The 21,290-nt window shown below is 38.8% G+C and overlaps 1 protein-coding gene across 4 annotated transcripts in view; it reads left to right on the forward strand.

Moving 5' to 3' along the window:
- The window catches only part of MACROD2 (mono-ADP ribosylhydrolase 2), a 1,143,457-nt gene that overhangs the window by 1,112,592 nt on the left and 9,575 nt on the right, over positions 1 to 21,290 (forward strand). For all 4 annotated transcript variants that reach the window (XM_087919277.1, XM_087919278.1, XM_026712814.2 and 1 more), the window contains 2 exons: positions 11,797 to 11,883; positions 19,651 to 19,719. In XM_087919277.1, coding sequence (XP_087775403.1) covers positions 11,797 to 11,883; positions 19,651 to 19,712 — 149 coding nt within the window. In that variant the 3' untranslated portion in view covers positions 19,713 to 19,719. The remainder of the gene's footprint in view (positions 1 to 11,796; positions 11,884 to 19,650; positions 19,720 to 21,290) is intronic.

A 21,290-nucleotide genomic window follows, 5' to 3' on the forward strand; every position in this document is an offset into this window, starting at 1 on the left:
CTACCATTGTTACAAGTCCAAGCAAGGTATCCAACCCAAGATCTTATCTTGATTTGAATGACCTGTTTCAGCTTTTCACAAAGATGTGGGCAAACATGGTAATGATGTTCTCACTTAGAGTATTGTTAATGCATCATTGGGGATAGTGCGTTTGTTTGTTTTTTAATCTTTGAAAATGCCTTTTTTTTAAAGGTAAAATACTTGAAAGACTGATGATGCAATTACCAGCATTGCTGGAAGATGGGAGAGAAATAGTTTTTGTCATCTGGTTGGATGACCTTAATGGAGAAGTATAGAAGGAGTGCAGTTTTACTATTCTTACATGTTCTTTCAATGGCTTTTTATATCACTTAGTATGGTATTCACCTGAATCAAGTCCACAGATTAAACATTGGGAGTCTTGTTCTTCATGGGACTGGAGACTAAGGCATATGAAGAACGGTTACAGGAACTGGGCTTGGCTAGTCTAGTGAAGAGAAGGACCAGGGGAGACATGATAGTCGTCTTCCAATATTTGAGGGGCTTCACAGGGAGGAAGGGGTCAAGCTATTTTCTAAAGCTCCTGTAGGCCAGACAAGGAATAATGGATGGCAAATGAACAAGGAGAGATTTAACCTGGAAATAAGGAGAAACTTTCTGACAGTGAGAACTATCAACCAATGGAACAGCTTGCCCACGGAAGTTTGGGAATGCCATCACTTGAGACCTTCAAGAAGAGATTGGACTGGGAGTTCCGGTTTGTCAGGCTTCGGAAGTGGCAGGAATTCACGTTTGTGCGTGATCCCTGCCGCGCTCACTGCTGGAGTGCCTTCAATCCAATTGGATTGGGAGGCTATAGTTATCCTGTAGGGATAACTGAAGAGAGGGGAGATCCGGGCAGGGGTCTGGGGATATCGCACCACCCTTCCCCAGATGGCTTAACTCCCTTTTCCAAAGGTGGTGGAGTGGCGATCAGCAATGGCCGCCACAAAAAACCTCTCAGCTGGACAAGTTTTGTGCAGGAGGAAGTGAAGAAAGTGAAAGCTTTTGGCTGAACTGGGATGACAATCAACATCTGAATACCCTGGAACTTTGGCTCTTTAAGTGATACATTGTTTCCCAGAAGATCGTAAAGCTGCGGTTGAAAGTGAAAGGGAAAGCTTTCTTTTCTCCTCACTCTCCTTCCCTACAGAGACAGCAGATGGAAATCGGAAATACCCGCTTTGGCAGCAGAAGGTACTAATTTTGAAAATTAAAGCCAAGAGGACATTAGATTTCTAAACACTGACATTTAAAAATTAAAATCTTTTTGCTTTAAGTGGGAAGGAAGAGAGATAAATGATTTATACCAAGATTTGTTGAAGGAGATTGCTTGGAGTTTTATAAGATCAGAGATTAAAGTGCAATAAAACTTCCAAAAAATACCTTGGAATTGTGTAATTGAATTCTACCCCAGGAAGAGAAAGTAGAAGAAAATGCTAAATGAAACAGACTGTGCTGATTGTGTTGACTTTGATTGCTTGATGACTTTGGGACTTTTGTGAACTATCTTTTGAAAGACTAAGAAAACATTTGGATTGTTTAATTTTTTTTTCACAATGGTATCTGTTGAAGAATTGAAAATGGAATTTGAAAAGTTAAAAGAAGAGGAAGAAGGCGGCAAGGGCTCCTTTGGATCTATTTTTCGCTTCTTAGAAATGGCGATTTCTACTTATCAGGAAATGCAACAACAAGAAGGCTGGGATGACGAAGAAGAAGCCATCTTTAATGGACATATGATTTTAATTGAGAAAGAAAAGGGTAAAAAGGAAAAGAAAATTGAGAATTTAAGTTCTAAAAAAACAACCAAGAAAGGGAAAAATAAGGTGAAAAATCGATATAATGTCAGAAAGCAACAGAAAAGAGGAATACAACAGAGAGGGGAGACTAAAAGGCTGGAGATTGAGAGGGAGGGTAAAAAGGCTAGATTTGACAAGGAAGGAAGGGAAAAAGGGAAGGGAAGTTATGAAGGCTTAAAACAAGATGTTAATAAACAGGTTTTTTTCAGAGATAAAGGGTAAAATATAATCTAAAAAGAGATTCTGCAAAAGTACATAAGATTGTATTGTAGTATTTGTATTTGAAATAGAGTTAGAAAACTGGAATAACATATGTGTTAATAGAATATTGTAGGGAATGTGTACAATGTCTAAGATTTAATTAATAGAGTTTAATTAATTAATTTGTTATGGAACATTATTTTTAATATACTATAAGCTCATTATGTTTTATATTTCAAAATGTTATGTAGAATGCACTAAGCAGAATCAGAATAGAAACTATGTATTATTTTAAGTGTTAAATTTGGGGGAAAGATAGAAAGGAGTCATACTTCAACCAGTGATTACAGGAAAAAGTTTGTGTTAAAGAGAAAAGATAAATAGATAATTGAAAAAGAACGGACAAAAGATACAAGTATAATGATTTAAATTGAGATTAAATAAGTAAAATAGAATTAAGAGAGTGAAAAGGGGGGAGAAGACATATGGAAAATATAGAATTTTAAATAAGATATGAAATAGTATATAAGGTGAGCATGAATTTGATTTATGTCTGTACAAAAAGTTGTAACCCGGGGTTAAGCCACTTTCTAAAAAGAAGTTTTATGTTTTTATGTTATGTATTTTGTTTGTTTATGTTTGTTTATTGAGGATTAATGATGTTGGATAAGAACATATGAAACAGTAATAATACGAAATATAGTAATATGAAATAGATGAAAGTATAAGTTTAATGAATAAAATTGAACAGAAATAAAGGAAGAAACAGTGAGAAGTTGGAAAAGAGTAATAAGATATGAAGTTGAATATATAAGATGCATATTAAATTGTGTGTGGAAACGCGATAATTTAGAATTATGTTGTACTTAAATAAGATGTTTTATTTGTTTTGTTAAGCAGTTTTTAGAAAAGATGTTCTATGTTCTTATGTTTTATGTTTTGTTTGTCTGTGTATTGTCTTTGAAAATTAATAAAAAAAAATTTTTTTAAAAAAGAAGAGATTGGACTGCCATTTGTCAGAAATAGTGCAGGGTCTCCCGCTTGGGAGGGGGATTGGACTAGATGACCTATAAGATATCTTCCAACTTTGATTATCTGTTATCTGTTCCCTCCAATGTCTAAGAAACAGATTCCATAAAATACCATTGGGGGATTTTCATTATCAAAATCTTAATGTTATTATCCTATTTCTAATGGGTTTGGTCACTGGAAGATTTGGAATTAGCAGTCATAATTTTGTTAATGACTTTCAGATCTAATTCTCTATAGCAAGGGTGTCAAATTCAAGGCCCGGGCTGGATCTGGCCCCCAGGGCCATCCTGGAAACAGCAAAGGACCAGCCCATGGTGCCTCTACCAGTGAAAAGGGAGCTTGGGGAGACAGTGTGCGGCCTCCTCGAGCTCAGTTTCTTCTGGCAGAGGGCTGAAGGAGGCCATCGTGGCCAAACACAGAGCCTAGATGGGCCGCACAGCCTCCCTGAGCTCCATTTTCACTGGCAGAGGGCTGCAGGAAGCTGTCATGGCCGAAAACAGAGCCCGAGAGGGCTGATGTGGCCAAAAATAGAGCCTCAATGAGTGAAATCAAGCTAGCCACTCCCACCCTGGCCACACCCTCCCCCCCCAAGGTCAAACACAACCCTGATGCGGCCCTCAATGAAATCAAGTTTGAGACCCCTGCTGTCTAGCATCTGAATCAGGAGAAGCCACAATATAATCCAATACAGTGCTTGTGCATCCTAGTAGATTGGTTGCAGGGCAATAAACTGAAATAGAACCCCAGTTGGATGGAAACTATATAGGTCAGGAGTTTCTAACCCTGAGAACAAGAGGAATTACTTTCTATACATCCTTTGTAGGGCTGTAGTAATGCCTACTATAAATTTGCTTAGAGATGTAGCTTGGAACTTGGAAGATCAGATTACCACAAGGGGCTCTACAAGAAGCTGTCCTTAGAGCTGGTCTTGAAGCTATAAATAAGAGTTGCATCTTTCATAGTAGGGTGCTATACTATATGTGTAGTGAGATTTAACTAACTGCTAGTCTGCTATTAAGTTGCCCTAAGCAACTGAAGACAGCTTAGTTTAAAAAATGAATTCAATTATATCAGCCTCCCAGGTATCTATAGTATTCAGAAAACATCCTGTTCTCCTTGCAACTGGTGTTTGGGGGTGACAAAGGAGCATTAACATTGAACCTTCACTGTAGTGGGATCTAGGTTGCGACTCAGTCTCCATTCTGCAGCCCAATATTGCATTTTAGGCATCTTTTAAATGACCCATCCTTTTACACAGGCCTTCCCGAGCCATTAACTCCTCAGCGTTTCTTTAAATTTTGGAATTGTTGGATTCGTTCTGGTGTTGCCTGAATGACCCAACAACGATTCAATGGCTGTTCCAGCTGACGTTCCAATATACTCTGTTCCTTCATGCCACATGGATGAGAGCCTACATGCTGGCAGACATTATGATGAATTCCGCTCCGTCATGTGCGTCAATGGGAGTCCGCATCTTGGCAGCAGTTTGAAGGCAATGTGATTTGCCTTCCATGTCGGTTATTGGCAATTTGGAACTGTAATCAGCTGTTGGCAGGGGTGGAGGTTAGTGGTTGCATCAGCCACTGCAGGGTGGTTCCGGAAAGCAATGGGGAAAGAGAATACGTGGCTGGGATGGAAGGGGGAGGGATTGATGGAGTCGTTTAGGCATGGGGTGGAGGCGCGTGGGTGGAACTATCGGGCAGTGCTGTGCGTTAATTGGGAGGAGGGTATAAAAACAGCGTTGGGAGGTGGTTGCTCTCAATGCTGACTTTGAACAGATCCTTGTTACTGTTACTCCTGATTGTGATTGGAAACCCTGAATTAAACTCTATCGTATTTCACTGCGTGTGAGTACCGTGGTTTGTGGAATAAAAGTATCCAGTGCCTGACAGGTTGTGACAGGAATGATTTCACTGAGAATTCTTGGAGAATTCTAGAATAAGATTTGCATGTCACCTTTAGGGAAGCTTACAATTCAAAACTACATACAGAGGGGAAAATGAGAAGCATAAAAAGTACTAAAATACTTTTAATAAAGGAGAAAAGGGAGGAAAAACTTACACACCTGTGGGTGTCAGAATAAGTGCGATCGCTGTGGTATTACAAACAACTTCTGTCTCGGCATCACCATCGTAGCGCTATTGAAAAGGCAGCAGGAAACAATGTGTGTGAAAGATTGCCATTAATCTTAGCAAATATCCACCAGTGATGTGATAAAAATATATCCTTCAGTTTGGTCCAGTGAAAATTGCAGTGATACAGAAATTATTCCCAGGAAGAAGACAAGTCGAGGTAACCAAGGCGTTATAAAACCTTTGTCATTTATTTTCTGTAGGTGACAAATTTGGCTTGTCATTTAAGGAATATCTGCCCCTTTCTTTTAGAGTAGTGCCTAATTAGGAGAAACAAAATTTAAGATGCAGATTGTTATATGACTGGATAGGGGAGAAGTGCTGTTGGCAATTAATAAATGGAGATCAGTCATGTAAAGAGGAAAGATGTGGACTTTCTCCTCCTTTCGTGACATAGTACAATCTTCTGGTAAGAGCTGTTTTAAATAGCTTTAAGTTTCAGTAGCCTAGTAAAGTTAGATTTTTCTCTGTGGCTAAGGAAGGGAATTTTGTGGTGAGCAGAGAATGGTTAAGACATTTGAACATATATCTGTCATTCTTTGTGTTATAGAGCATAGCTACAGCTCCCAACATTTATCCCATAAGCATGACACGCATAACAGCTGCATCAATCATAAGACCATGCCAAATCTTCTCTTTCTTTGCTGTTATGCCACAACTTTCAGGAAAAAAGTGCATCTGTCTTATGCTGCTAAGAGAACAGTACGTTTTAGCAGATAGACTCCTTCGGAATTTTTTCCTTGCTCCTACAAAATTCTCCAATGTTATTTCTCTCAAAAATAAATAGGGAAGGCAATCTCATTCTTAATAAACTGCTAAGTGGGGAATCAAGGGTAGGAGAAAGAAAAAAAACCATTCTCCATTAAGGCCAGTTTATTATCTCCAAAAATTGATGCAAATTTACCCTGAACCTAGGACTAGTTGCAAGGGTATATCGTTCCTATAATGAAGATAAACTTTGAGAGCTCTTAGAAGACTAGAGGAGACGTTATCCACATCTTCAAAAACTAGAAGAAGGGTGATTGATAAATTACAGACCCATCAGCTTTATATTTATATAGAGAAAGATCCTCAAGGTGATTATTAAGCAGCATGTTTTTGAGCATTTTAATGGGCATACCACAATTAATAGAATCCAGCATTGGTTTGCCACAAACAAATTGTGTCAGACAAACCTTATCTCCTTTTTTTGATACATTCTAACTTAATAACTTTGAGAAATAACATAGATATAACCTACTTGGACTTCAGCAAAGTCTTTGGTGGAGTGTCCCTTAATATATTCTCTTTCATAATATGGCAAACTATTGGCCAAGTGATCCTACTTTTGTATGAATTCACACATGGTTGAATGACTGCAGCCAGAGTTCTCATTAATAACTCCACTTCAATTAGAAGAGAAATAGGCCTTTAGCAAGCCTGGTGCTTCTCAATATTTTTATCTTAGATGAGGGATAAATTTGCAATGGCACATAAGTGGGAGTAGTGCTTAATAGTATCTGAGATGAAAGAGAAAAGAATCAATAACATCTAAACCAGGGGTCCCCAAACTTGGCAACTTTTAAGACTTGCTGGCTGAGGAATTCTGGGAGTTGAAGTCCATAAGTCTTAAAGTTGCCAAGTTTGGAGACCTCTGATCTAAACTAATTTATGCCTCTATCCTATAGGCTCTGCTAAGCCACACCATTAGCCTATTCTCTTCAGTAGTCTTATAAATATCATTGGAAGGCTGCCTGTAACTTTAGAATAGTTTGGGCCAAGATGGTACTTCTCAGGACTCTGCATGAGATCTTGTCCATTTATGTCCTGCTCAGATTTTCTAGCAGCTTCAGCAGATCACTTTCTGGTACCAAATCATAATCAATTTGAGAATATTCTAATGAAGCTGATACTTCTTTTCGAATGCTATTTCTTAAATGCTGGAGATTGATTTATTTCAGACTATAGCAAAGTTGAAAAAATTGGGTGAGGAGATTGTCTACTTCAGCCTCAGAGGCTCTTTCAGTAAAAAAGATTTTTCAGTCTGGTTTAACGTTTATCTGTGGGACTTATAACAGTCAGGAAAGGAATGTGTACACTTGTATTTGCTTTCTTTTTTCTTCATTTTTACTTGCTGAAACTTTGCAGCAGTCTCCTGTGTGTTTTCAAAGAGAGCAAACTCTATTATTAAAAATAATAATCCCAAATAATTAAAAGTTATACAGTACTGTAAAATGATAATGAAAAGTGTTCATTTTCAATCAGATTCAGCTTCTGATTTCTACACAACACAAATTCAATAAGCTTTCCTCCAGCAGAGATAGAAACAAGAAATAGTGCAGTTCCAGCTTTTTATGTTATATGATTCAATACAATTTAGAGAAAGCAGGAAATAAATTAGATACTTTCTTACAGACAATAGATATTAACTCTGAAGCAGAGTTTGGCTACAAATTCCATATCATACCATAGTTTTCTTAGAAAATAAGCTTACTGCATATTTTCAGGTTTCATTTTTGCCATTTGTATGTGTAGGTATATATTTACATATATTTCTTTAAAATATAGCTAAGGCTGTAAGCAAATCTTTTCATGGAGCATTTAAAAATCTATGCAGAAACAGCATCACTGAAGTTTTAAAAATAGTTGGTCTTAGCTATTGATTTTCTAGAAATATCATACACCCATGAAGATTTATGATAATCAAGCCCGTCAGTAACGCAATTGGAAATGGTAATTGAAAGTGGTATCTTGCAAAGTACATCCTAGTATCTCATCTGTGGAGCTCCTGAAATGTGCATCTTGTTTGTGTTCCAAGCAATAGAAATCAAGACTGAAAGGCACAGGGGAGAGAGGGAGAGAGAAAATAAAACCCTTTTGAATAAAATATTTGGAAAGGCACTTTGTGTTCTGATCAGATTCTCCTGTTTATGTGAAATGGACTCATTTCTCGGCGGCACACAGTTTTATTACACAGCAGGAAAGAAGTGCTTGGGGATAATACCTGTTTCACATGCATGTCAGTATAATGAATGCTGCTATTGTTCTTCCTTCCATAACCACCCACATGGTAAGGCGTTATGAACAAAATGAGGATTTATATAAATAGAGTTTTCGTTTTATGGAAAAGCTGCTGATCCAACGGATTGAGCATCTTTCGCTTGCCACCCACTGCAGCACTATAATGCAAGATTTAACTCTGAATTTGCTTTTAACTTTCTCGCGTGGAATTCCCCGGGCCTTGCACTAGTTATTATAACGATATTTTGCCCTTCTTTATGTAACCATGACTGTTCTGAGTTGCTTTGCTATACTATAGCTGTTAGGTGTACCACAGCAGGCAAAACACTAGCTGGCTTTTCTTTTCCGTAGCTCTTCCTGAAACTTTTTGTCATATTGCTGTTATAGAGGTCATGATAAATGATTCCCAGAGCACTACCAGGCCAGGGTCCATGGCACTTTATTTCCCCAATGATTTCTAATACTGTTAGAAGTAATGTCCCAGTAAAAATTACCACTTCTAACCTTCATTATAACTTAATGGTGATGGTGGTGTTGAAAGTGGGATAGGAAGAATCCTATGATTTGATTCACACCTCATGCAAAATGAATAATGTGATTTGTTTGAGGCTTAACAGGATGCAAACATGAAACTGAATGAATAAGCTATTATTAGTTTTAGGTAATGATTCACATATTGAAATGATGGGAGGAGGGTTGTTTCATTCTGTATGAATAAGAATACAGAATTAAGTTGTGGATTCTGACTGATGCCTTATTTATTTGTACCCCATCCAATCCTGAACTAATTTGCAGAGGATAAGGCAACTGCAGCTAAAGGAAGGCAGAAACAACAAGTTAGGCAAACAAGTTATAATCACTTTGCTCATATGAAGTACAGCAGCATGCATCTGGCTTGTTCAACAAGCCATGGTTGGAATGCAAACAGTGAATATTTGTGATAGGAGATCTCTCTCTCTCTCTCTCTCTCTCTCTCTCTCTCCTCTCTCTCCCCCTCCCTCCCTCCCTTCCCCACTCTCTCCTCTCTCTCACACACACATATGTATTATATATAAAGAGTTTCACAGCTATGCAAGTCTGTCTTGAAAGTGTCGTAGCCTTTGAAGCTGCTGTTTGCCACACCAGATGAAGCCTACCCTGCTATAATAAACCTTTATTTGAAAGCTTTTGCTTGTCAAACCATTTGTTGCTTGAGCGCATGATCCAAGAAATTCTGGGAAGAGAGAAATTGAAGCATTATTCCTCAGATTGCTGCCAGATATTCTCTTCCTGATCCCTTTGTTGTGAACAAACAAAGCACTGGAATGCAATCATCTTAACAAATTTGCTTTTGAATTTCATGCAAGCTTCTGTTCTGCCTGACATCCCATAACTGTATATCAAAATGTCTTGATGATGCTGCATGTTCTCAAAATGGGAGAGCACTATCTCTCACACCATGCCATTTTGATTGGCTCTCAGGAAACCTTTCAGAAAAAGCAGCGGTAAGATCTGTCAGGCATGGATACTATGAAGTTATTTCTTATTATCATTTTATTTATTATTAAATCTATTGGCCGTACATCTTACCACAGGGTAACACTTGTCTATTTAGGACTCATCCCGAAAATCTACATGGCAAATATCTGGAAGAACCTCAGTAATAAACAACTGAAATTGTCTATTTTTTCCTTCTTTAATAAGATTACATGTAGATTAAAATGCATCTAAACATACCTGCCTGAACTTTTAAAAATGTATAAAAGGATGTAAGGCCCCTGATTCTAGTGGGAGCTTTTAACTGCTTCTCATCTAACTATCCCAGTAGCTTTTATTAAAACACATAGACAATAAAAATTCAGTGGGTGAGTTTAAATGAACCCAGTGGCCCTTGGCTTGACAGATCCTTTGGAAAAATGCTAATGTTTCAACACTGGATGTTTTATCCTCCAAGTGTGAACGACAGTGATGAAGAAAACACTTTGGAAGGTTTAGGCCTACTACCTTTTAACAAATGCCAAGGAAAAACTTTCTCTGCCCAAAGATTTCTCTAGAGAAGTCTTGAAATTTTAATATGCATGCTAAGTTGTCATTTTGGGAGTTCACTGAAAAAAGAAGGCCTAATAATAGTGACATTTATATATAATCTAACAAAAAGGTGGTGAGATCAAGGAAGTCCAATGAGCTATAAAAATGAAAGAACTCTGAATGGCTTTAAAGTACATTCAAATTTATCTCCAATCATTTCAGACATTTTGTGGCCATTTATTTTGCTAATTAAATTGCCTAAATTTTCTTGGTGATAAATGTATAGCGTGGAAAGTAGAACCCAGAACAGGGTTAATCCTAGTTCAAAATCCCCTTTGAACTCTGAAGCCCATCAAGACATTTTCATGCAGTTTCCATGAAGATAAAATTGGGCTAGTCATATCTATCCCCTCCGAGCTCCTTGGAAAAATGGATCATTGTGCATGCCCCTTTTTAATGCCTGATTTATTTAAGAATGGTCATTCTCAGTTTCACTTCCTCCTGCCTTCCCTGCCTGCTTCCTCGTGATTATCTTTTGCTTGATGTGAGGAACTGGGGCTCTTTCAATACTTTTTGCGGCTCTGCCTGTGGGAAAAGAATGTATTATTTGTGTTTAAAGACGGATGTTTTGAAATGTTCAATCACCGCAACTGCTTCCCTCTTCCTAAATTCCGATGATTGCTTAGCAACCAATTGCTTGACTTCTATAGCTCAGCCACCCGGTAGGCATGCCATGTTTTACATTTGTCATGAAATGGGGAAGAGCCATCATGGAAATTAGCTAGCAATTGGCCTCTTAAAAATCGGAAATCATAAAATTCGGAAAGAACAGGGTATGAAGCCAAAAGCAGGAAGAGGGCCTCGGCTACATGGCTCATTTTGGTGAGTTGTTAGGAGTTTCAGTCAAAGTTCCTCAGCAACCTGAGGCACAGGAAATCACAAAAATGCTGAGCGCCTGCCATCAAGCACCTTTTCTTACATGTAAATTCTAGGTTGCGTACGGCAGCTCAGGAGGCAGGCTTTTCAGGAACAGGTACTATTTAAAATCTTCAAGAGAGGAAACTTTTCAAAACTTAAATTAGGTCCCCATTTGAGGTTTATGATTAAGGTAAGTCACCCAGTCAGCCAGATGTTCAGAGTGGATTTGGCATTTTTATCCACTTATCAAGTCCTTCTGGGGTAGGCAGTTGCTGTTTGATGTTGTTTATGGTATTGTCAGAGGGTATAAGCTCTTCCAAGTTACGCTGTCTTTTGCAATTGGGCAGTTGTGGTGGTGTGGTCATGACGATTGTGGCGATAGTAGTGGTGGTTATAAGAAGATTTTTTTCAGGAACGGTTGGAAAGGAAAATCTGGCATTGCAGACAAAAATCCAGGCTCTGATAAAAGTCTGAATCTTGCCCGCTGCAGAAGACTTTTGATGAAATTCCTTTTGAAATCTGGCCTCCTTCACAATCCTTTTGGGAAGCCACTCTCATCTTTTCCAGAATAGCATTCATGGCATTCAGAGAGCTGATATGGAAAATAACAAATCACAAATAACAAATGATCCATTAACCAGATATCACCCATGTTCATCTGTTATTCTCCTCTCTTATCTTTTCTGAAGGTGCAGAAGAAGAGAAAGGAAAGCAGGTGATTGATTCCGTGCAGCCGGAAGGGCAATGCGATACAGAAAACATTTCAAGTATTGATGGTAAGCTTCCCAAGACCATTTTTTTTTGGGGGGGAGGGTGCAAGCAACATACCCCTCCCTTTCTTAAAAAATGGACTCACCTCATTTGAAGTCAGTCTGCAAAAAGTGTGGATTTATGCAAGCCACCAGCCTTCCCAGCTGTGAAGCACAAGGAATGCTTTACTGCCCTCACTTATACAATTGAACTTTCAATGGGATTCAGGCCTGAGCACTCAAGCAGGGGACTGACACTAATTTGCCTAAGCCAAAAATTCCACTGCCACAAGGAACTCAACTGTAAAGCAAATGCACACACAAAAGCAGTTCATTTCATGCCTTTGTTCTCTCTTGTCTCCCTGTCCCATTCTGTGAACCAGTCCATTTCTAGTCAAGGTGATAGGATTAAAAATTAGCACCAACTGAACGCAGAGAATGTCAGCCTTCCCTTTAGTCACTTTTATATGTCAGCGTTAAATCTGCAGACAAAACCCAGCGAGATTTCATTAATTCATTCCAACGTTTGGGGCTGATTGTTTAAGTTTGCCTTGCTGAACAACAGAGGTGTAGGCACCAGGGTTCATTATGAAGCTAGACACCTTCAGGCAGCGTGTATCCATTTTTGTGAAACTACCTATTTTGGATTTTATAAAGAGCTAAATGGCCTTTTTAGAAGAAATAGATGGGATCATGAACCAAAGAAGTAGAAAATGAAAAAGAATACTGTTTCCTTACAATGTTCATAATCTGATAATGTATTTCAGGGTCTACAGGATGGAAAGGCTAAATTTCCATTCCCTGGTATGCCATGGTTAAAACAAGGCATACTCTCTTGGTTTACAAATGGTGCTAAGGTATAATCATCATTACATGCTACAGTGGCTAATTCAATCATAATGTAGCTTATAAGGTTATCCTGTGATTTATTAAACAACATATGATTAAAATAGAACTGTGTGATATAGATAGATAGATAGATAGATAGATAGATAGATAGATAGATAGATAGATAGACAGTCAGACAGATGGATAGATATAGAGATAAATAGATATAGATATTGACAGACAGACAGACAGACAGACAGACAGACACACACACACGGCTGTTAGCACATTGGCTAGATAGTATCATTAATGCAATGAACATTTATTTGGGCAAACTCTGGCAGATAGTGGAAGATAGGGGGACCAGGCATGCTATGATCCATGGAGTTGCAAAGAATCGGACATGACTTGGTAACAATAATATAAGTACATATTAAATTCTAGTAAACATGCACAATAATTACAGAGCTACATGCAGAGTGAAAAGGTTGACATGGATTTGCTATGCTGCCGTGTCTTTTTTTAGCCCGTGCATGCCAACATTTCCAACTCTAACCCTTAACCCTTTTGTTTGAAAATGCTGGGCTGTTGTTATTTCTGACTGAAGAATAAGTATATTCGCAAGCTTCAATCCAGGCTTCCTCTTATTTGCTTCCTTTAGTTGTGTCTTTCAATGTGTATTTTTTTTAAAAAAAATCCATATAAACAATGCTTGAATGATTTCATTATGCAAACAACAATTTGTGATAGATGTTTATCAGATAATGAAACGATTCTTGCCCAAACAGTCCAGTATCATCAATACCCATTTCTTTTAGATTATATAGATTATGTACTTCACTGATAACAGCTAATAGGTTTGGTTCACTTTCTATCCTAGGCATCTGTTCCTAAGAAGATGACATAAAGATAAAGAATTGTCTGTCATGATGCCATGATCCAAACTTTGTATGTTTGAATTTGCATTGCAACCTGAGTATATAAAAGGCGTCAAATAATAACCAGTTTCCAGTGTTCCCAGCATAATCTCACTTCCCTTTCCATCTACCATCTCTCAATTGGTTCAAATAGTTGCCTGCTCCAACACAACCGAAGAGCTTTGTGTTGTGCATAGCAAGAGGGGCACAGATTGGTTGATAGTCATCCTGGACATTTTATTCAGCATAGGAAATTAACACAAGGCTGGGCTCACTAGACTGAGCCCTGAACATACCACCTCCCTCTGAAACCCATCCCCCTTGGCCACCATTCTCTGTAAAAGAGAAACGATCTATTATTAAATGTCTAAAAAGCAATAAAGGCCCAGGTGAGGATTTTCTACCAGCAGAAATATTTAAGAACTTTGTTGATTGGTGGCATAGCACAAGTTGAGAACCTATTTGATTTCCTGTGAAGTTTGGTTTTATCATTGATGGAGGAAGGACTTCCATTTGGAGGGGGAATCATACAAGTAAAGAATGAAGTGTTTGTTTTCTTTTTACTCCCTTAATTTGGGGTAGAATTGGAGTGACTGAATAGAGCTGAGCATTTATTGGCCAGATGCCCTTCCTAATCCCTATGTGGAGTTCACAGCAGATATTTTTTCTTTGCACCCTGAAAGAGAAAAATCTGCCGCTACATAGGATTGAACTCTCAACCTTCCAAATGGGAGGCGAGCATCTTCAGCCTTAGGCTCACAAATAAAGAATGAACTAACATGATCAATCAAATTTAACATCAAGGATAGATTATCATCATCTGCAGCTATTATTATTTTTTCCTAACTAAGCATGTATTGATTTAATTCATTAAGTAGGAAGAAAATATAGCAAGTAAAATGTTTGACCTTAAGTGCAGGGATCAGTTTTGACACAATAGTTATTTCTCTGCATTTCTATAGAAAGAGCAGTCTCATTTAAGTTTGAAAATATCTGTGCTACTCCAGTAAGTGGTTTAATCTAGGAAGTGTGGAAGTAAAATATAGATGAATAATTCACAAGCAATTCAACAGAATCTTTGCTAGTATATTGGTATGACAACAGTGAGTCAGAAGCAGATTTGCTTCACAGCATATGACAAGCATATTAATTTTTTGTCTATTGTCTCTTATTTTTCAAATCTTCAGTTCAGGTGTGAATTTATTCAGGCAATTTCAAAACTTCCAGTCAAGAGCCTTCCAGGGAAATGCCAAGCATCAGCTATGGATGTGGAAAAACAGTTTTTTTCCACAGAATAACCATAGAAGTATAATAGGAACAAGTTATTATAATTCAGACTTTATACAGGATTTCATTCAGCCCTACAGAAACAATTCATAAGAAAATATATTCTATAGTATTAAGAACTAAGAGACCAGATATTGTCCATTACATGGTCATCTAGAAGACTCAGCTTTTCCTCCACAGTGTTCTATGGCTATTTCTAATGACAAATAATTGCGTCATGATAACCACCATTTATTGCATTCATACAATTGTCATAATATGTGTGAGAGTGTATAGAATTATATATGTATATTTCTGTTATAATTAAAATGAGCCTGAAATACTCATTCAAAAGGATAAGATGCAGGTACGTTTTGAATATCGCTGCTTTTTGCCTGCTCGGCATTAAAGTGGAAAGTAATTGCCCTTGTAAGTGCATCTCATTCAATTGTTATTTTGACTGAAATATTGGATTTTGGCCTTTAGGTCTCTAAAGTTCTATTAGTTGGTATCCTTGAAAAGAATGGATTGTCACCTGCAGGTTAGTCCAATTCCAGGGCCAGGGGTAGATGGTTGCCGACTGAAATAATTACTGCCTAAGGTGCCTTAATAGCTATAGTGATATCTATGGTCAATAGCTATAGTGATATCCCTTGCACCGCCTGCCCCACCGCATACATTGGACAAACTAACAGAAGAATAAGTGCACGCATTGAAGAACATAAGAACTCAATCAAAAAAGAAGAACCAACCTCTTCCCTGGTCCAACACCTCAAAGCCACAGGACATGAGATTGAGTTTAAAAATACCAGAACTATCACCAAAACCGAACACTTCAACAACAGAATAATCAGAAAAGCCATAGAGATAGAAAAACACCCACACAGTATGAATAAACGAGATGACACCTCCCGCCTACCAGCCATTTGGAAACCCACCCTCACGAACAGACGAGTACCTAACATGAAGAATGACACCATACCCACACCCACGAGGGCCACACAAGATGCTACCACCACACTTCCACGTAGAAAGCAGACTCACACCCACACAGAAGATGAGACACGACCATGGACCAGAAGCCGTACTGCAGCTGCATCACTACCCACTTCAAACCCCTCCAAGCCATACATGAAGCGAACTGATACCCACCATGAAGATGCAGCACGACCACGAACGCGAAGCCAAACAGCAGGATCACAGCCCACCAGCTCAAATCCCCAAGCAACTAAGACTAACCTGAGCACAACCAACCCCCACCTGAACAGAACACGCCTCCAGCCAATCAGAACATGACCAACCCCCCCAATCAATCAGAACACAGCCAAACCCCCAGCCAATGAGAACACACCCCCACCCAATCAGAACACAGCCAAGCCCCCAATCAAGTCACACCCCCACTAGCAGTTAAAAGGAAGAAGCAGCTGCAAGCTCACATTACTCTGAGAAGCACAGAGCAGAAGACACAAGCCTGAAGATGATGAATGAGACTTCATCAAAACGTTGCCTAGATACTTCCAAACTTACACGAGAGAAAACCCGAATAACCAAAGATAGATAGATAGATAGATAGATAGATAGATAGATAGATAGATAGATAGATAGATGTATATATATATGGCATTCGGCTTTGTTCAGGTATTTTCCCACGTCATTGTAGTTGTGCTTTTAAAGTTGTAGCAACGTTTCAGCAGAATCTCATCTGCCATCATCAGGCTTCTGTATAGTGTTCATCTGTGAGTCAGACTTTTACAGTGGTTTCAGATTTAAATTTGGGGCAGCCTATTGCTGTGCCAGAATGGTTTTATCTTCATCCTGGTTGGTTGGGAGTCTTGGTCTGTGTTTATTGGGCTTGGAGTTTGCTGTGTTCTGCTTGATTGGTGTTTCTAATATCTTCTGTCTGTTTTGTGGCTCTTTTTGTATCTTGATTGGCTGGTAACATTGTGTTTCTTTATTGGAGGCCTTTAGTGCAGCTTGGCTCCGGGTAAATGGATGGCTATCATTTGGTAGGAAGCTAGGTTTCATCTGGGTGCCTGGTTTGGGTGTGTTTGAGCTGGAGGTATCGGGGGATCTGTTTGTGCCCAGGTGCTTGTCTAGCTAGTGGTGTGGAGATTTTTTTGTTTGTGAGTGCAGGCTTCCAAATGATTGACAGTCTGGTGGAATCATCTCTTCTATTCACGCTTTCTGGTCTTTTTTCAATCTCTGTGGCTTCTCTGATGATTCTGTGGCTGGGGTTTTCTATAGTGGCTAGGGTTTTGGTGCCATTGAAGTTGATGCTATGACCTGTGGCTTCCATGTGTTGGACTAGTGAGGAAGTGTGTTCCAGCTTTTTGACTGCATTTTTTGTCTTCATCCAAGCAGGTACTTATTCTTCTATTGGTCTGTCCAATGTATGTGGCCGGGCATGATGCACAGGGGACTTCGTATATGCCTTGGTTTTCCAGGTCAATTTTATCTTTGGTGTTTCTAAGGATGGCTGCTATTTTTCCATCTGTTTTGAAGGCAGTCTTGATGTGATGTCTGTGTAGTATCTTACTGATTTTGTCTGTAGTACCTCTTATGTAGGGCAGGACAGCTGTTCCATAGGTCTGTTCATCTTCTGGGTCTCCATTATGTCTCAGTGTGTTTTTGTGGATCAAGCCGGTGATTTTGCTTTTCTGGAAACTGTTGGCTGTCAGTACTTTAGTCAGGGTGCATAGTTCAGTCTTTATGTGTGTCTTGTCTGCCAGGCGTTTGGTTCTGGTGGTTAGTGTTTTAGCCACGGAGTTTATCTGTGCTGGGTGGTGGTGGGATTGGGCGTTGAGGTAGAGGTTGGTGTGTGTGTTCTTCTGGTATATGGTGTGTCCTAGTGTGCCATCTGTTTTTTTGTAGATTAGTACATCTAGGAATGGTAGTTGTTTGTTTCTGTTTCCATGGTGAACTTGATTTTGGGGTGTGTGCTGTTTAGGTGTGTTAGGAAATTGTTTAGGTTTTCTTTTCCATGGGACCAAATCATGAATGTATCATCGTTGTATCTTAACCATAGTTTGGGTTTGTGGATGGCATTGGCCAGGGCTCTGGATTTGAATTCTTCCATGAACAGGTTTGCAATGACGGGTGACAGTGGTGGTCCCATAGGGGCTCCTTCAATTTGTTTGTATCTTTGTCCTTTGTATATGAAATATGTGTTGGTTAAGCAGTGTTCTGTTAGTTCCATGAGGTGTTTAGCTGGTTGGTATTTATTTTTGATGATTTCAAGGGTCTCTTTTATCGGGACTTGAGTGAAAAGTGAAACCACGTCGAAACTTACAAGCAGGTCTTCTTGCTCCACGTGTAGATCTTTGATCATTTCCAAGAAGTGGTATGAGTTTTGCACATGTGAAGCTGCTGTTTCAGCATGGGGCTGTAGCTGTTTTGCTAAGTGTTTAGCTAGGTTTTGTAGTGGTGCTCCTCTGGAGCTGACTATGGGGCTGAGAGGTATGCCTTCTTGTGTATTTTTGGGAGGCCGTATAGTTTGGGGCATCTGGAAGATTTTTCTCTTGGTATGATCGTCTGTTGGATATCTTTGCTCATGTGGCTTGTTATAATTTTCTATACACACACACAGTATATATACAGTATATACACACACGCACACAGTATATATACAGTGTATATATACACACACAGAGTATATATACAGTATATATGCAATATATATATATATATTATATATATATATATAGTATGTGTATATGTACAGTATGTGTGTGTGTGTGTATATATATAGATTTTTGGTTATTCAGGTTTTCTCCTGCATACAATTGGAAGTATCTTGGCAATGTTTTGACGAAATCGCATTCATCATCTTCAGGCTTGTGTCTTCAGCTTTGTGCTTCTCGGAGTAATGTGAGTTTGCAGCTGCTTCTTCCTTTAACTGCTAGTGGGGGTTTGACTTGATTGGGCGGGGCCTTGGCTGTGTTCTGATTGGCTGGGGGGGTGTTCTCATTGGTTGGGGGTTTGGCTGTGTTCTGATTGGTTGGGAGGTTGGCTGTGTTCTGATTGGCTGGGGGTGTGTTCTGTTCAGGGAAAAACCGCAAAAACCTCAGAAAACAAATATATATATATGGTATTCAGCTTTGTTCAGGTATTTTCCCACGTCATTATAGTTGTGCTTTTAAAGTTGTAGCAATGTTTCGGCAGAATCTCATCTGCCATCATTAGGCTTCTGTATTGTGTTCATCTGTGAGTCAGACATTCACAGCCGTTTAGTCTGACTTACAGACAAACACAATATCCAGAACTGGTCAGAACCTGCTACCACCTCTGCCTTCAACGCAATCAAACAATAGCATCTGTGCCTATTCCAGGACCTTGATTGGTGGATAAAAATACCAAATCCTGACTAGACATCTGGCTGAGTGTAACCAACCATAATATTCATACATGTTGGCTCTCAGGTAATCCTGCTGTGATCCAGGATGAGGAACTGACAGATGTTTACACTCTTATAAGGCCATATAATAAAACATTGCAATGCTACTTACTACATACAATACTAATGTTAAAATGACACTAAAATATTTCAGTGAATTAAATCAAATGTTTTATTTCAAATCAGGTCCAAAGACTCCCACATTTATAGCAATGATTTCAATGTTTCTTTTAAAATGAGCCAGTCAAATTAGTTTTTCTCTAGTGTGATTTGGAAATGTTCTAATGCAATTGATGAAATAATTGTTCAACAATTTGATTACTGAATTTCAGAAAGAATGCCGGACTGAAAAAGAATGCAGAAAAATAACCTTTACGGTTTTGTTTTCAGTTGAAATGAATAGTCAAGTTGAAAACATAGAAGAGCCTACACAATCACAGACAGAAAATTAATCTCAGGGTAAGTTAATTCATCTTTCCTTTCTATTATAGGAAATAGTTTTTACATAATAACAGAATTTGAAGGGTTCTCAGAGGTTTTCTAATGCTGCTCAAGCAGGAGCCCCCATGCTATTTTATTATAGCTGTTCCACATGTAATATTTTTATAGATTTTATAGCTAGGAAAAGTAATGGAATCTCTATGTAAAACAAAATATGCCTAAAACTATGAATCTGATTTGAATCCCCAAATAGTGTTGAAAAGTAAAAAAAAAAAAAAAAAAACAAGCCTCTGTGACACTCCTGCTAGCCAAAACATAGACTAGACTCCCTTTTCCCTCACATTCCTCACAAAAGTCTCCCCTGACCTTGTGCAAGGTTATAAAAATATCCGAAACCCTTTTTAAATTGAAATTGACAATACACAGCCAACTGATACCAGCAAATCAATCAGGAAGCAAGATGCCACAAGTCATGATATGGAAACTTCCTAAATCACAATACTTGCCTCCCCTGATCTTCAATGTCAAACCCCTCATGAAAATTCCACACTACAGAAGATTCCACATTTAGAAAAAATTAACACTCCCTAATGAGGAACACGGTGGCTCAGTGGCTAAGACGCTGAGCTTGTCAATCAGAAAGGCTGGCAGTTCGGTCGTTCGAATCCCTAGCACTGTGAAACTGAGTGAGTTCCCGTTACTTGTCCCAGCTTCTGCCAACCTAGCAGTTTGAAAGCATGTAAAAATGCAAGTAGAAAAATAGGGACCACTTTGATAGGAAGGTAACAGTGTTCTGTGTACCTTCGGTGTTTAGTCATGCTGGCCACATGGCCACGGAGACGTCTTCAGACAGCTCTGGCTTTTCAGCTTTATAACAGAGATGAGCACTGCCCCCTAGAGCCGGAAACTACTAGCACGTATATGTGAGGAGAACCTTTACCTTTAACACTCCCTAACACTTCATATGACCCTCAGAACAAAAACATGTCAAATCAACATGACAACACTCCCTAAAATCAAAGCCTACTTTCACTATAAATACTACTATTCTCAGCGTTCTGATTTTGAGGCTACCTTTGAGAACTTTGCAGTCAGTTATGCTGTCAAAAGAAACCATCCTCCATCCCATGCACATTGTCCAGAGTGCTAATTTTCATGACCCAACTCGAAAAATGGACCAACAGAATTCTCTTCAAACAACAGTCACTTGGAAAGGTCAAGGATTGACTGCAGATGAGAACATGGAGTCCTCCAGCCTCTTACTTCCTTCTGCAACCAAACCCAGTTGCCAAGGGGTTAATGAGGAAAAAGAAATAGAGTGAGCCAAACTGCAGAAGATTTAGACTTACCAATTCTGTCAACAGCCAACAGAGAACATCCCCTTCCTGTGCACAAATGAGTGCTACATTTTCTGTATCTGATCCTTATAATATCTGATGTGGTCTATATCAGGGGTTGGGGAAGGAGGTGATTAGTGACCACTGATTCTACTATGGAACTATATATGGGGAAATGAATGAGAATTACAAACAGTTTTGTTTGAAGTACCTTTTTTCAATGGAGCAACAATGTCGATTTCTTCATAAACT

Source organism: Pseudonaja textilis, chromosome 1 (genome assembly GCF_049901715.1).
Source record: "Pseudonaja textilis isolate UNSWEBS1 chromosome 1, rPseTex1.2, whole genome shotgun sequence".
NCBI classification, from domain to species: domain Eukaryota; kingdom Metazoa; phylum Chordata; class Lepidosauria; order Squamata; family Elapidae; genus Pseudonaja; species Pseudonaja textilis.